The 15,187-nt window shown below is 43.8% G+C and overlaps 1 protein-coding gene across 1 annotated transcript in view; it reads left to right on the forward strand.

Annotated features, from left to right (window-relative positions):
• gabarapl2 (GABA(A) receptor-associated protein like 2) overlaps positions 1-15,187 on the forward strand; it is a 35,344-nt gene that overhangs the window by 13,405 nt on the left and 6,752 nt on the right. Inside the window, exon 3 of the mRNA XM_061919987.1 lies at positions 10,544-10,716. Coding sequence (XP_061775971.1) covers positions 10,544-10,716 — 173 coding nt within the window. The remainder of the gene's footprint in view (positions 1-10,543; positions 10,717-15,187) is intronic.

The raw sequence follows: 15,187 nt of genomic DNA on the forward strand, positions 1-15,187 counted from the left end.
CCTTAGCTTTGCGTGCGCTCTGCACCTCTATTCCTGTACTCTGCTCTCGTTGCTAATTATTAGCATAGCTCTCCGTGCATTCGGCACGCCTTTTCTTTGCATTTTGTACCAGTATTATTTTTGTTTTTGTATTAAATCTAATCTTACCTGCAACTCCTGCTTGTCCTGGTCCTCTTGCATCCCTGGGGTAGCAACACGCATCCATTATGCCTCGCCATCGTGTCAGAAAACAGCCAGCACAACGCCGCCTCGCAGTGGACCACCAAAAGTCTTCCCTTCGCCAAGCCGCGAAGACTTTTTCCCCGGACAGCAGCGCGCAGACAACAGCCCAGTACTCTTCCCTGAGGTTTGGAAGTTTTGTTTTTTCTCCATATTCCAACCACTCTTCCGACTGGGCTGTAAGGCCAGGGCATACCTCCGGCCCACCGGTCCATCACGGTGACGTCATTTCGTCAACGCCCCCTGGTGACTCAATACCACCCCCTGTCGATGATATTTTTTCTGAGGATTTTTATATTGTTGAGTCTTATTCTCAACCTGTTTCAAATATTGACTATGATTTTTTGGACTCTATAGACACAACTAAGTTCTATACAGATGTTATTTCTAGATGCAAACTAAGGCAACATGAGCTACCTACTTTTCTTCCTCCACCTCTTAAGCCCCGTTCCCCGCCCAAGTCTGGGTTTTTTTCTCCTTTTTCAAAAGGACATGTTGGTCAACTTAAAGGGGAGGAGTCTGCCCACCTCCAAACCTCACACCACCCTCCCTTAAGGTCAGTCCCTGACCATAGGGAACGGGTCTGGGATCCCCGTCTGGAGGGAGGGGCTAAGGCCTATAGCTTTGGTGGGGAAGTAGCTCAGATGCTAACTGTCAAACCGCAGCCTCCTATGAGGCCACCTCCACCGATATTCCGCTTAGCTCCTCCTAGTAGACCTCCTCCACCTGTGTTTCCCCCGGTCAAGCCACTAAGGCCACCTAGACCTCCTCCACCGACTTTTCGACTCGCTAGTCCACTACCTCCAGTGCGCCCTCCACCACCGGTGTTCAAGCCTAGTCCCAGTCTGGTTCTCACACCAGCACAAACTCCCAGTCTGGTTCTCACACCAGCTCCCAGTCTGGTTCTCACACCAGCTCCCAGTCTGGTTCTCACACCAGCTCCCAGTCTGGTTCTCACACCAGCTCCCAGTCTGGTTCTCACACCAGCTCCCAGTCTGGTTCTCACACCAGCTCCCAGTCTGGTTCTCACACCAGCTCCCAGTCTGGTTCTCACACCAGCTCCCAGTCTGGTTCTCACACCAGCACAAACTCCCAGTCTGGTTCTCACACCAGCACAAACTCCCAGTCTGGAGCCCACTCCGGTACCAGCACCACGACAGGTACCGGTGCCAGCTCCGTGCCGCCAAGCACCGGTGCCAGCTCCGTGCCGCCAAGCACCGCCGACGACGGGGCTGGAGCCCACACCAGCGCCGACGACGGGGCTGGAGCCCACACCAGCGCCGACGACGGGGCTGGAGCCCACACCAGCGCCGACGACGGGGCTGGAGCCCACACCAGCGCCGACGACGGGGCTGGAGCCCACACCAGCGTCGACGACGGGGCTGGAGCCCACACCAGCGTCGACGACGGGGCTGGAGCCCACACCAGCACCACCGACGACTCCTGCGGCTCCCAGGCCGCCTCCGACGACTCCTGCGGCTCCCAGGCCGCCTCCGACGACTCCTGCGGCTCCCAGGCCGCCTCCGACGACTCCTGCGGCTCCCAGGCCGCCTCCGACGACTCCTGCGGCTCCCAGGCCGCCTCCGACGACTCCTGCGGCTGCAGCACCCGCATCATCCTCGCCAGCTGCACTCGGGCCTGCTTTGGCTGCAGTCCCCGCACCCTCGTCTGCTGCTTCCAAGCCTGCTGGGATTTCGGTGCTGAGGCGTCGTCCACCACGTCGACCACGGGCGTGGCCTCTGCGAGGTCATCCTCCTCGCCAGATACTCCCTCCTCCATGTCGGCCACGGATGTGGCCGTGCCCGGGTCGTCCGCCTCGCCGGGCACCTCATCCTGCGAGGCGGCCACTAATGTGGCCTTTTCGAGGTCGCCCGCCAAAACTTTTTCGGCAGCAGCGTTCCACCCGCCGCCGCCACATGATGTGTCCTCGGTGGATTCGGGGACATGCGATCTGGCGACCCTCCACCGTGGACTCCTTCCGCCCTCCCTTCGTTTGTGAACTTTCTGGTTTTGGGAGGGGGTTCTCTTTATTGCAGTTTTTTGGGGGCATCTGGGATCTGCCCCTTAAGGGGGGGGTAATGTTGTGATCCGGCTTCCGGATCACACATCTCTAGCATGTTTGTCTTTTTTTGTATTGTCCTACTATGTTTTGATCATGTTTTGGACTCTACCGATCCCGTTTGTTAGCGCACTTCCTTGTTTTGTATTGTCACCATGGCAACCTAAGTATGCCTCCTGCACGGACTCATTACGCACACCTGTTTTGAATTATTTGTGTTGTATTTAAGACCACCTGCTACCTTAGTTCCTCCTGGCTGTTTTGTTTGCTACTTGCAACACGCACGTTGGTTCTTATTTTTGTAATCACTATTGCTAAGTCTCGCCTTAGCTTTGCGTGCGCTCTGCACCTCTATTCCTGTACTCTGCTCTCGTTGCTAATTATTAGCATAGCTCTCCGTGCATTCGGCACGCCTTTTCTTTGCATTTTGTACCAGTATTATTTTTGTTTTTGTATTAAATCTAATCTTACCTGCAACTCCTGCTTGTCCTGGTCCTCTTGCATCCCTGGGGTAGCAACACGCATCCATTATGCCTCGCCATCGTGTCACGATCCCTCAGAAAGCTGGCGTGCACATCACTTGTGCACGCCAGCTTTCCGAGACTCTTATTTTGTTAGCGCAGGCAGCATGAAGCAGGGCTTTTATTGTGAAGATAGGAAATGTGCAGTCTGCCTTTAGAGTTTTGACGGAAGGGACGGCGCGAAAGTCTGTTGAAATAAAAAGTGTTTCTCGCCTTCCTCTCTGTCATTTTTTCATAATAATGAACTGGCAGCAGCCAGCGTCATCTCACAAGACCCTCGGGTGCCGTGAATATCAATCAAGCAAGCTACGGAATTTGCCGCCAATGTTTTTCTTGTAAAGTGTATGGAAGCTGGATGAATTAGATGCCAAAAACCAACCACTTTCATGTCGTATTGTACAGAAAGGACAACTTTTTTTCTCCTCCATTTGAAAATGTGGGCGTTATCATCATTACTGTCTGATTCCAATCAATGCAAGTCATCAGAATCAGGTAATACACCAACTTATATTGTTGTCTTCGTGAAAGAAAGACATGTATATGTGTTACACATGCTTGTATTATCATTAAACATATTTAACTTGTTTACAAAAATGTCTCTTTCATAAATAAATAAATATAAATGATATATATAAATGAGGTAGATCCCCTCGAGTTGGTCAATTGAAAAGTAGCTCGCCTGCAGAAAAAGTGTGGGCACCCCTGGTGTAAGGAGTTATCTGGCTTAATGAAGACTGGGCCTGAGACAAGGTCCGTACTCGTTCCACGGATCCCACTTCACAGGAGTCAGTTGTGCCGTTTAACAAAGTTTTAATCACCATGTGATTTAATGCAGTGTTTTTCAACCTTTTTTGAGCCAAGGCACCTTTTTTTCATTGAAAAAATGCGGAGGCACATCACCCGCGGAAATCATTAAAAAATGAAACTCAACAGCCGATATTGAAAATAAAAAGTTGTTGTCGCAATTGTTGGAATTGATTTAAAAGCGTAAGCAAGCATGCATGACTATAGCTCTCCCGTCCAAAGGCAAAACCTTGTAACTCACTTCTAGCTGATTTTGAGAAAACAAAGGAAAACCAATCCATCTTGATGCTGTCTTACAAAGATCTACAAAGTCATCAAACGTTTAGATGTTTTCTTGAGCTTTCATTTTCTTGCCGATTGAGCCATGGATTGAATCTGCTCTCATGAATGTGTGCCCTTTCTCCAGATATTTTATCACAATCTCGGGTGGGCCCCATTCTGCGTTTGCACATTGGGCAAGTAAAGCGTCCAGTTTTTATTTTGACCTCCACAGTTATCTGCCCAAAAGAGTATGCAAGGGGAAGAATCAAGAACAATACATTTAATGAAGGTGCTTGCAACGTCCTGGGCCAATCTTCCAAATATCCCCTCGTGCCATAATATCACATAATCAGGTTGACCGTCGGCCCCCATTCGTGCAAATGTCTCATTAAAGACAATAAGGCGACTGACAAAGAAGCTCCGATTGGTCCCTTGAGATACTAGGTTTTTCTGTTGTATCTACGCGGTTATGTGGTAGTTGCTAGGTCCTGCCATGCACGTAACAGCTTACTTACGGAACAAATTACAATATCGCATACACTAATGCAAAGCATATCACCTAGGAACTCCAAAATTATCAGCTCAGTTTTGACTAAAATTGAGTTACTGGGTTTTGCCTTTGGACGGGAGAGTTCTTGTCTCAAAGTAGGTGTACTGTCACCACCTGTCACATCACACCCTGACTTATTTGCACTTGTTTGCAGTTTTCCTTTCTGTAGTGTTTTACTTGTCTTGCGCTCCAATTTTGGTGTCTTTTTCTGTTTATTTGGGATCTTCCTGTAGCAGTTTCATGTCTTCCTTGACTGCTGTTCCCACACCTGATTTGTTTAAGCAATCAATAACATTTCAGTTGTTTTCATCCTTCTTTGTTGGGACATTCTTGATTGTCATGTCATGTTCGGATGTACATTGTCTTTGCTCCACAGTAAGTCTTTGCTGTTGTCCAGCATTCTGTTTTTGTTTACTTTGTAGCTGTCACGCCTATGGTTCATGTTTTGTTTTGGTCATGCTATGTTTAGTTTTTTGGACATTTAGTTCTGTTTTGCATTTCCTTGTTTGTCTTACCATGCCAACTGATTTAGTTTTCTGTCATGTCTGATCATGAGTTTTGTATGGCCATATTACCCTGAGCATCCCCAATCTTATCTGTTCTCAAAGCTAAGCAGTGTCTGGCCTGGTTAGTACTTGGATGGGAGAGTGCCTAGGAATACCAGGTGCTTTTGACCCTTTGGACTCTAAGTTCCTTTTTTTTTTTCACTCCCTGTTTTGTTACCATGACAACCAATCAGTTCACCTGTCTTGTCTCACACCTGTTTTCACTTATCATGTTCATTATTTAAGCCACAGTTACCAGTTAGTCAGGCTGGCAACATCACCTCATTCACGCCCTCGATTATCTGCTTCATGCCTTGCAGTGCTGTCCATTTTGTCCACGTAAGTTTTTGTTATTCATGCCACTGCGCAAGTGTTTTTGTTTCATGTTTGTAGTTTATAACCTTTGTGCTAGTCTTTTGTTTCATAGCCCAGTTTTTTGTACCGCCATTGTGCGCGCTTTTTGTTGGTTCCTGTTTTTAGTTTCAGTGTTAAAATAAAGATGTCTTTACCTTCGCGCCGTTTCCACTCTATTCGCTTTGCACCTCGGGAAAACAAACCAAGACCAAGTCCAAGCCTGACAGTAGCCAGTTCAGTTTTAGTTTAGTTCTGTATAACCTTCCTTAAGCTTAAATGCTTCTTCTTAGGAACACTCACATTTGTGTTTTTTTATTTATTTAAGCATTAAAAACCTTTTTTTACCTGCACCCTGCCTCCCGCTGATCCATACATCTACAAAGCTATTAGCTACCTGCTGCCACCTACTGATATGGAAGAGTGTTACACGGTTACTCCGCCGAGCTCTAGACAGCACCGACACTTAACGAAAACACATCATTTGCAGACTATAATTACTGCTTTGCAAAAAATATTTTGAACCCAAATAGGTGAAACTAGATAATCTCTCACGGCACACTAATGGTTGAAAAACACTGATTTAATGAACACTCTTTCCAGTACAATCTTTGCAGATGTCTGTCTCTCCGGTTTCTCGCGCAGCCTCTCCTCCAATAGCTGATCACTGTTAAAGACAACAGCTGATTAGATTAACACATACCACCTGCGAAATCTAATCAATCACCTGCCAGCTGTGTCTCGCCATCCCGCACATGCCCCGCTCCTAGTCGATGGTGCTACGCCCTCAACGCCATTGACTGAGGCAGTGACCTTTTGCTCCTGCAGCGCGCTGATCACAACCTCCTCCCACAAGCATATATCTTTCGGTCCGTGGTTTCTACAAACCCCGTTTCCATATGAGTTGGGAAATTGTGTTAGATGTAAATATAAACGGAATACAATGATTTGCAAATCATTTTCAGCCCATATTCAGTTGAATATGCTACAAAGACAACATATCCATCCATCCATCCATTTTTGATGTTCAAACTGATAAAAGTTTTTTTTTGTGCAAATAATCATTAACTTTAGAATTTGATGCCAGCAACACGTGACAAAGAAGTTGGGAAAGGTGGCAATAAATACTGATAAAGTTGAGGGATGCTCATCAAACACTTATTTGGAACATCCCGCAGGTGTGCAGGCTAATTGGGAACAGGCGGGTGCCATGATTGGGTATAAAAACAGCTTCCCAAAAAATGTTCAGTCTTTCACAAGAAAGGATGGGGCGAGGTACACCCCTTTGTCCACAACTGCGTGAGCAAATAGTCAAACAGTTTAAGAACAACGTTTCTCAAAGCGCAATTGCAAGAAATTTAGGGATTTCAACATCTAGGGTCCATAATATCATCAAAAGGTTCAGAGAATCTGGAAAAATCACTCCACGTAAGCGGCATGCCCGGAAACCAACATTAAAGGACCATGACCTTCGATCACTGTATCAAAAACCGACATGGATCTCTAAAGGATATCACCACATGGGCTCAGGAACACTACAGAAAACCACTGTCACTAAATACAGTCAGTCTCTACATCTGTAAGTGCAAGTTAAAGCTCTACTATGCAAAGCGAAAGCCATTTATCAACAACATCCAGAAACGCCGCCGACTTCCACTTTGCATCTAGATTGGACTGATGCAAAGTGGAAAAGTGTACAGTGGTCTGACGAGTCCAAATTTCAAATTGTTTTTGGAAATATCCAACATCGTGTCATCTGGACCGAAGCGGAAGCAAACCATCCAGACTGTTATCGACACAAAGTTAAAAAAACAGCATCTGTGATGGTATGGGGGTGCATTAGTGCCCAAGGCATGGGTAACTTACACATCTGTAAAGGCACCATTAATGCTGAAAGGTACATACAGGTTATGGAACAACATATGCTGCCATCTAAGCGCCGTCTTTTTCATGGACGCCCCTGCTTATTTCGGCAAGACAATGCCAAGCCACATTCATCACGTGTTACAACTGCGTAGCTTTATAAACAAAGAGTGCGGGTACTTTCCTGGCCCGCCTGCAGTCCAGACCTGTCTCCCATCGAAAATGTGTGGCGCATTATGAAGCGTAAAGTACGACAGCGGAGACCCCGGACTGTTGAACGACTGAAGCATAAAACAAGAATGGAAAAAAATTCCACTTTCAAAGGTTCAACAATTAGTTTCCTCAGTTCCCAAACATTTGAGTGTTGTTAAAAGAAAAGGTGATATAACAGAGTGGTGAACATGCCCTTTCCCAACTACTTTGGGACGTGTTGCAGCCATGAAATCCTAAGTTAATTATTATTTGCAAAAAAAAAATAAAGTTTATGAGTTTGAAGATCAAATATCTTGTTTTTGTAGTGCATTCAACTGAATATGGGCTGAAAGGGATCTGCAAATCATTGTATTCCGTTTATATTTACATCTAACACAATTTCCCAACTCATATGGAAACGGGGTTTGTAAATCAAAACGTTTTCATAAAGAGGGGTTCGTATATTGAGGATCCACTGGATTTAATTTCAGTTAAGGCTAAAACAAGACTTTTTGTGCGTAAATATGTCCACCTGCGTTTTGTTGAGATTCACATTGTTGAAACCAGTTGCAGGTTTGTAACCTTTAATAGGGCTGCTGGCTTCAAAATAGCCGACTTACTTTTGATACTGTTGCAGCCCTCTGAGTCACTTGTGATTTCGGGCTATATAAATAAACATTGATTGATATAAAAGCAGGAGTAGTCACTACTTTTCGTGTGTCTTGTCGTGACTCATGACAGACATGCCCGTCACATTTCTTGGAGATTGATATTGAAAAAAGTTGCATGGTTGTTTTGTAAACTTTTTAGGTGCAGCGATGGCTCCAAAATAGCCGACTTTGATTGACTGATTGAAACTTGTATTAGTAGATTGTACAGTACAGTACATACAGTGGGGCAAAAAAGTATTTAGTCAGCCACCGATAGTGCAAGTTCTCCCACTTAAAATGATGACAGAGGTCTGTCATTTTCATAACAGGTACACTTCAACTGTGAGAGACAGAATGTGGAAAAAAAAATCCAGGAATTCACATTGTAGGAATTTTTAATAATTTATTTGTAAATTATGGTGGAAAATAAGTATTTGGTCAATAACAAAAATTAAACTCAATACTTTGTAATATAATCTTTGTTGGCAATAACAGAGGTCAAACGATTACTATAGGTCTTTACCAGGTTTGTACACACAGTAGCTGGTATTTTGGCCCATTCCTCTATGCCAGGGGTAGGGAACCTATGGCTCTAGAGCCAGATGTGGCTCTTTTGATGACTGCACCTGGCTCTCAGATAAATCTTAGCTGACATTGCTTAACAAGTAATGAATAATTCTGCTGGTAGTCACAGTGTCAAAAATAACGTTCAAAATATAAAACATTCCCATGCATTTTAATCCATCCATCTGGTTTCTACCGCATCTGTTCAAGAAGTCACATTAATGGTAAGAAGTATTTTATTTATTGTTGGTCCGCTTCAGAATAACAGTGTTATTAAAAAGAATAAGAGACTTATTTTATTATACTCTAAAAATGTTGGTTTTACATAAAAATGCACGCATTTAGTTGTGTTCAGTCTTAAAAAAATATTATATGGCTCTCACGGAAGTACTTTTCAAAATATTTGGCTTGTATGGCTCTCTCAGCCAAAAAGGTTCCCGACCCCTGCTCTATGCAGATCTTCTCGAGAGCAGTGATGTTTTGGGGCTGTCGCCGAGCAACACAGACTTTCAACTCCCTCCACAGATTTTCTATGGGGTTGAGGTCTGGAGACTGGCTAGGCCACTCCAGGACTTTCAAATGTTTCTTACGGAGTCACTCCTCCGTTGCCCGGGCGGTGTGTTTGGGATCATTGTCATGCTGGAAGACCCAGCCACGTTTCATCTTCAAAGCTCTCACTGATGTTAGGAGGTTTTGGCTCAAAATCTCACGATACATGGCCCCCTTCATTCTTTCCTTAACACCGATCAGTCGTCATGTCCCCTTAGCAGAAAAACAGCCCCAAAGCATGATGTTTCCACCCCCATGCTTCACAGTAGGTATAGTGTTCTTGGGATGCGACTCAGTATTCTTCTTCCTCCAAACACGACGAGTTGAGTTTATACCAAAAAGTTCTATTTTGGTTTCATCTGACCACATGACAGTCTCCCAACCCTCTGCTGTATCATCCATGTGCTCTCTGGCAAACTTCAGACGGGCCTGGACATGCACTGGCTTAAGCAGGAGGACACATCTGGCACTGCAGGATTTGATTCCCTGTCGGCGTAGTGTGTTACTGATGGTAACCTTTCTTACTTTGGTCCCAGCACTCTGCAGGTCATTCACCAGGTCCCCCCGTGTGGTTCTGGGATTTTTGCTCACCCTTCTCATGATCATTTTGACCCCACGGGATGAGATCTTGCGTGGAGCCCCAGATCGAAGGAGATTATCAGTGGATAATTGCTCCCACAGTTGATATTTTCACACCAAGCTGTTTGCCTATTGTAGATTCACTCTTCCCAGTCTGGTGCAGGTCTACAATTCTTTTGCTGATGTCCTTCGACAGCTCTTTGGTCTTGGCCATAGTGGAGTTTGGAGTCTGACTGTTTGAGGCTGTGGACAGGTGTCTTTTATACAGATAACGAGTTCAAACAGGTTCCATTAATACAGGTAACGAGTGGAGGAAAGAAGAGCTTCTTAAAGAAGAAGTTACAGGTCTGCGAGAGCCAGAGATCTTCCTTGTTTGAAGTGACCAAATACTTATTTTCCCCCATAATTTACAAATAAATTCTTTAAAATTCCTACAATGTGAATTTCTGGATTTTTTTTTCACACTCTGTCTCTCACAGTTGAAGTGTACCTATGATGAAAATTACAGACCTCTCTCATCATTTTAAGCGGGAGAACTTGCACAATCGGTGGCTGACCAATTACTTTTTTGCCCCACTGTATTCCGTACAATTGACCACTAAATGGTAACACCCGAATAAGTTTTTCAACTTGTTTGATTTCAAGCATAACTAAAAAAAAAAGGGGAATTATTGGAACGTTTTGGCCTTATTAGTGGCTAATGAGCACCAACATGGCTGGGTGTGCGAGATGCCACCTCAACAGTTACTTGCCATTCTAAAATATTAAAAAGTCAAATGAAATAGGAAAAACTTTGGCGTGCAAACCCTTGATGGGTGTTGGTGTTTGTGCTTCAGGTGATCGTGGAGAAAGTGTCTGGCTCTCAGATAGTGGACATTGATAAGAGGAAGTACCTGGTGCCCTCTGACATCACCGTGGCCCAGTTCATGTGGATCATCAGGAAACGCATCCAGTTACCTTCAGAGAAAGCCATTTTCCTCTTTGTGGACAAAACAGTTCCTCAGTCCAGGTGAGAAGTCAATGTTATGGTAAACATCACACATGAATACTGGATATGAATACAAAACTTTACTTTGTAGTGTGTGTCATGACATACTTCCACTTTGTCTGTGTTCCATGGAAGAAGAAAGCCTTTAACTTAACCTTTGATGTCGCCATGAATGGCAAGAAACCGGACTCTAGTTCTCCTTTTACACCAATCACAGCAGATCTTTTTGTCCGAGTATTATAAAGTGTTCACATGTACACACAAGCTTTTAGCTGAACATTCTGACCTACTTTTGCACCGACTATAGTTACTTTTTGTTCACACAAAAAGCACTGTTATTTATTCCATCAGCGGGAATAATTCTCTGCGTGTGAGCACTGAGCGACGCCTAATAAGAATCCCTGCTGTCTTTAAAAAAATGATCCAGTGTTTCTGTATATTTATTCATTGAAGTCTGTCACAAATATACAAAAGCCAAAATCATTGAAGTTTGCACGTTGTGTAAATCGTAAATAAAAACAGAATACAATGAATTGCAAATCGTTTTCAACTTATATTCAATTCAATAGACTGCAAAAACAAGATATTTAATGTTCGAACTAGGGCTGGGCGATATGGCCGTTTTTTAATATCTCGATATTTTTAGGCCATATAGCATGGGTGTCAAACTTGGCCCGCCGTGTAATTTCACTTGGCCCTTGAGGCAATATCATATTAACATTAGAGCTGGCCCGCCGCTGTAACACCGCATTCACCGCTAATACTCTTACTTGGCAACCCTCCCGATTTTCCCGGGAGACTCCCTAAGTTCAGTGCCCCTCCTGAATTTCATCCGGGACAACAATATTTGGGGCGGGCTTTAAAGGAACTGCCTTTGGCGTTCTCTACAACCTGTCGCCACGTCCGCTTTTCCTCCATACAAACAGCGTGCCGGCCCAGTCACATAATATATGCGGCTTATACACACACACAAGTGAATGCAAGTCATACATGGTCAATAGCCATACAGGTCACACTGAGGGTGGCCGTATAAACAACTTTAACACTGTTAAAATATGCGCCACACTGTGAACCCACACCAAACAAGAATGACTCATTTCGGGAGAACATCCGCACCGTAACACAACATAAACACAACAGAACAAATACCCAGAACGCCTTGCAGCACTAACTCTTCCGGGACGCTACAATATATATATATATATATATATATATATATATATGAAATATATGACTTGGTGAATTGTAGCTGTAAATATACTCCTCCCCTCTTAACCACGCCCCCGTGGTGAATTTTCAATTAATGCTACGTATTAGCAGTAATTTTACTTTTTGTAGAAACGCTTTTGCCCCCCACTTGACAAATTACGGTTGTCTGTTTGACATTCCCACTTGAAGCCAAATCACCGGCAGACGATGAACCCCCTGCTGTTTTTCTTGGGAATTATTTTTTCCTTCATTTGTTACCATTTCGCACCTTCTTTCTCTCGTATTACCACTCGTACCACAGCTAACGTTACCCATGCTGCTACCTCTCTGCTCTGCTAGGGAGTATACGTATGTGACGTATGTAAGAAGGTTCGCTTGCTGTCTGTGAGAAGGAGAGACGACAAAGAGTTAGAAACGCATGTAGTGTAATGCCAGCAGCTAAAAGCAACTGTGTGAGAACGTATACTCGAATATCACGATATAGTCATTTTCTATATCGCACAGAGACAAACCCGCGGTATATCGATATATCGCCCAGCCCTAGTTCGAACTGGAAAACTTAATTTTTTGCAAATATTAGCTGATTTGGAATTTGATCCCTGCGACATGTTTCAAAAAAGCAGGCACAAGTGGCAAAAAAGACTGATAAAGTTGAGGAATGCTCATCAAACACTTATTTGGAACATCCCACAGGCGAATTGGGAACAGGTGGGTGCCATGATTGGGTATAAAAGCAGCTTCCGTGATATACTCAGCCGTTCACAAACAAGGATGGGGCGAGGCTCACCACTTTGTGATTAAATGCGTGAGCAAATTGTTGAACAGTTTAAGAACAACATTTCTCAATTAGTGCTCAAGGCACGGGTAACTTACACATTTGTGAAGGCACCATTAATGCTGAAAGGTACATACAGGTTAGGGAGCAACATATGTTACCATACCGTATTTTCTTGAATTGCCGCCGGGGCACTAATTAATTTAAAACTTCTCCTCACTCCTGCGCTTACCAAAGGCATGTGGTAAAAGTAAGCATGCGCTAATTATTTTAAAACCTCCTCATTCCAGCACTTACCAAAGGTATGCAGTAAAAATTTGAGTGTGATGTATGGTTGGTTGGACCTTAAATCCTACTGAATAGCTCTTAATCTTCTTCCCTTTATTCAAATTACGGTATTGAAATCAGCCTCCTCCATTTTGAAAATGATGACCGGGGAAGTGTCACTCGTGACATCATGAGTTTGACCCGGGTAATACTAAGCATGCCCTAATTATTTTGCGAAGCGAGTTTGACCCGGCAGTAATTCAAGGCAAGCGCATACTATATGCCCTGCAACAATTCGAGGAAATACGGTATGTTACATATGTTAGGGACGGCGTGTCGCAGTGGGAGAGTGGCCATGCGCAACCCCAAGGTCCCTGGTTCAATCCCCACGTAGTACCAACCTCGTCACGTCAGTTGTGTCCTGAGCAAGACACTTCACCCTTGCCCCTGATAGGTGCTGGTTAGCACCTTGCATGGCAGCTCCCTCCATCAGTGTGTGAATGGGTAAATGTGGAAGTAGTGTCAAAGCGCTCTGAGTACCCCCATGCTTCACAGTAGGTGTGGTGTTCTTGGGATGCAACTCAGTATTCTTCTTCCTCCAAACACGACGAGTTGAGTTTATACCAAAAAGTTATATTTTGGTTTCATCTGACCACATGACATTCTCCCAATCCTCTGCTGTATCATCCATGTATCCATTTTGGTATAAACTCAACTCGTCGTGTTTGGAGGAAGAAGAATACTGAGTTTCATCCCAAGAACACTGTGAAGCATGGGGGTGGAAACATCATGCTTTGGGGCTGTTTTTCTGCTAAGGGGACAGGACAATTGATCCGTGTTAAGGAAAGAATGAATGGGGCCATGTATCGTGAGATTTTGAGCCAAAACCTCCTTCCATCAGTGAGAGATTTGAATGGTTGACCAAATACTTATTTTCCACCATAATTTACAAATAAATTCTTTAAAATTCCTACAATGTGAATTCCTGGATTTTTTTTTTCACATTCTGTCTCTCACAGTTGAAGTCTACCTATGATGAAAATTACAGACCTCTGTCATCATTTTAAGTGGGAGAACTTGCACATTCGGTGGCTGACTAAATACTTTTGTGCCCCACTGTACATCGTGTAATACCGTAATTTTGCCTTTGTTAACTGGTGTTTTATTGCCCTTATTTTTGCAGACTGTATATTTGAATTTATATGTATGTATGGATATGTATATACATATGTATCTATGTATGTAATTATTGATATGTACATACAGTATGTATATGTAGCTTCCACTGTAGCTTAGCTCCATTCAATCCAGAGTAATATGTATTTTAGATTACTGCATTTTCTACGTAGCTTGCCCATCACTGTATTCCCCACTATAAATTACTAAGAGTATCCATGATTCCTTCTGCTATCTGTCGGATATAATATCGGTTTTGGCCAATATTCAAGGCTCCAATATTGTATTGTATCTTAAAGGCCTACTGAAACCCACGACTACCGACCACGCAGTCTGATAGTTTATATATCAATGATGAAATATTATTATTGCAACACATGCCAATACGGCCTTTTTAGTTTACTAAATTGCAATTTTAAATTTCCCGCGAGGTATCCTGTTGAAAACGTCGCGGAATGATGACGCGTGCGCGTGATGTCACGGACTGTCAGGAAATATTAGCTCAGCACCAGTTATGGCTAAAAGTCGTCTCTTTTCATCGCATAATTACACAGTAATTTGGACATCTGCGCTGCTGAATCTTTTGCGATTTGTTCAATTAATAATGGAGACTATAAAGAACAATGCTGTTGGTGCAAAGCGGTGTATTGCAGCTGTCTTTAGCACCGAGACACAGCCGGTGTCAAGCGAACATGTTTCTCTACGTCAATCAGCATGTTTTTGGATGGGAAAATTGTAATATATATCTTACCGGAGACATCATTGGATTATTCGGCCTCCTGCAGTAGCTGTTTGAAAGGCATATGTGAGCTTGGCTCCTTGGCTTCTCTCTGAGACACTGCGTGTTCACCGCAGCCACCCGACCTCGAGGTATGTCTTTACAATCTCACTAAAACACTATTAAAACAATAAGCAGATAAGGGATCTTCCAGAATTATCCTAGTAAATGTGTTTAATTACATCTGAAACGCTCACACTACCGCTGCCTGGAGCTATTGCTTTTCATTTTATTTTATTTATTTAATTTTTTTCTAGTCCTTCGCTATCAATATCATCATCCACAAA

The sequence above is a fragment of the Nerophis ophidion genome, linkage group LG14, assembly GCF_033978795.1.
Source record: "Nerophis ophidion isolate RoL-2023_Sa linkage group LG14, RoL_Noph_v1.0, whole genome shotgun sequence".
In the NCBI taxonomy this organism is placed as follows: domain Eukaryota; kingdom Metazoa; phylum Chordata; class Actinopteri; order Syngnathiformes; family Syngnathidae; genus Nerophis; species Nerophis ophidion.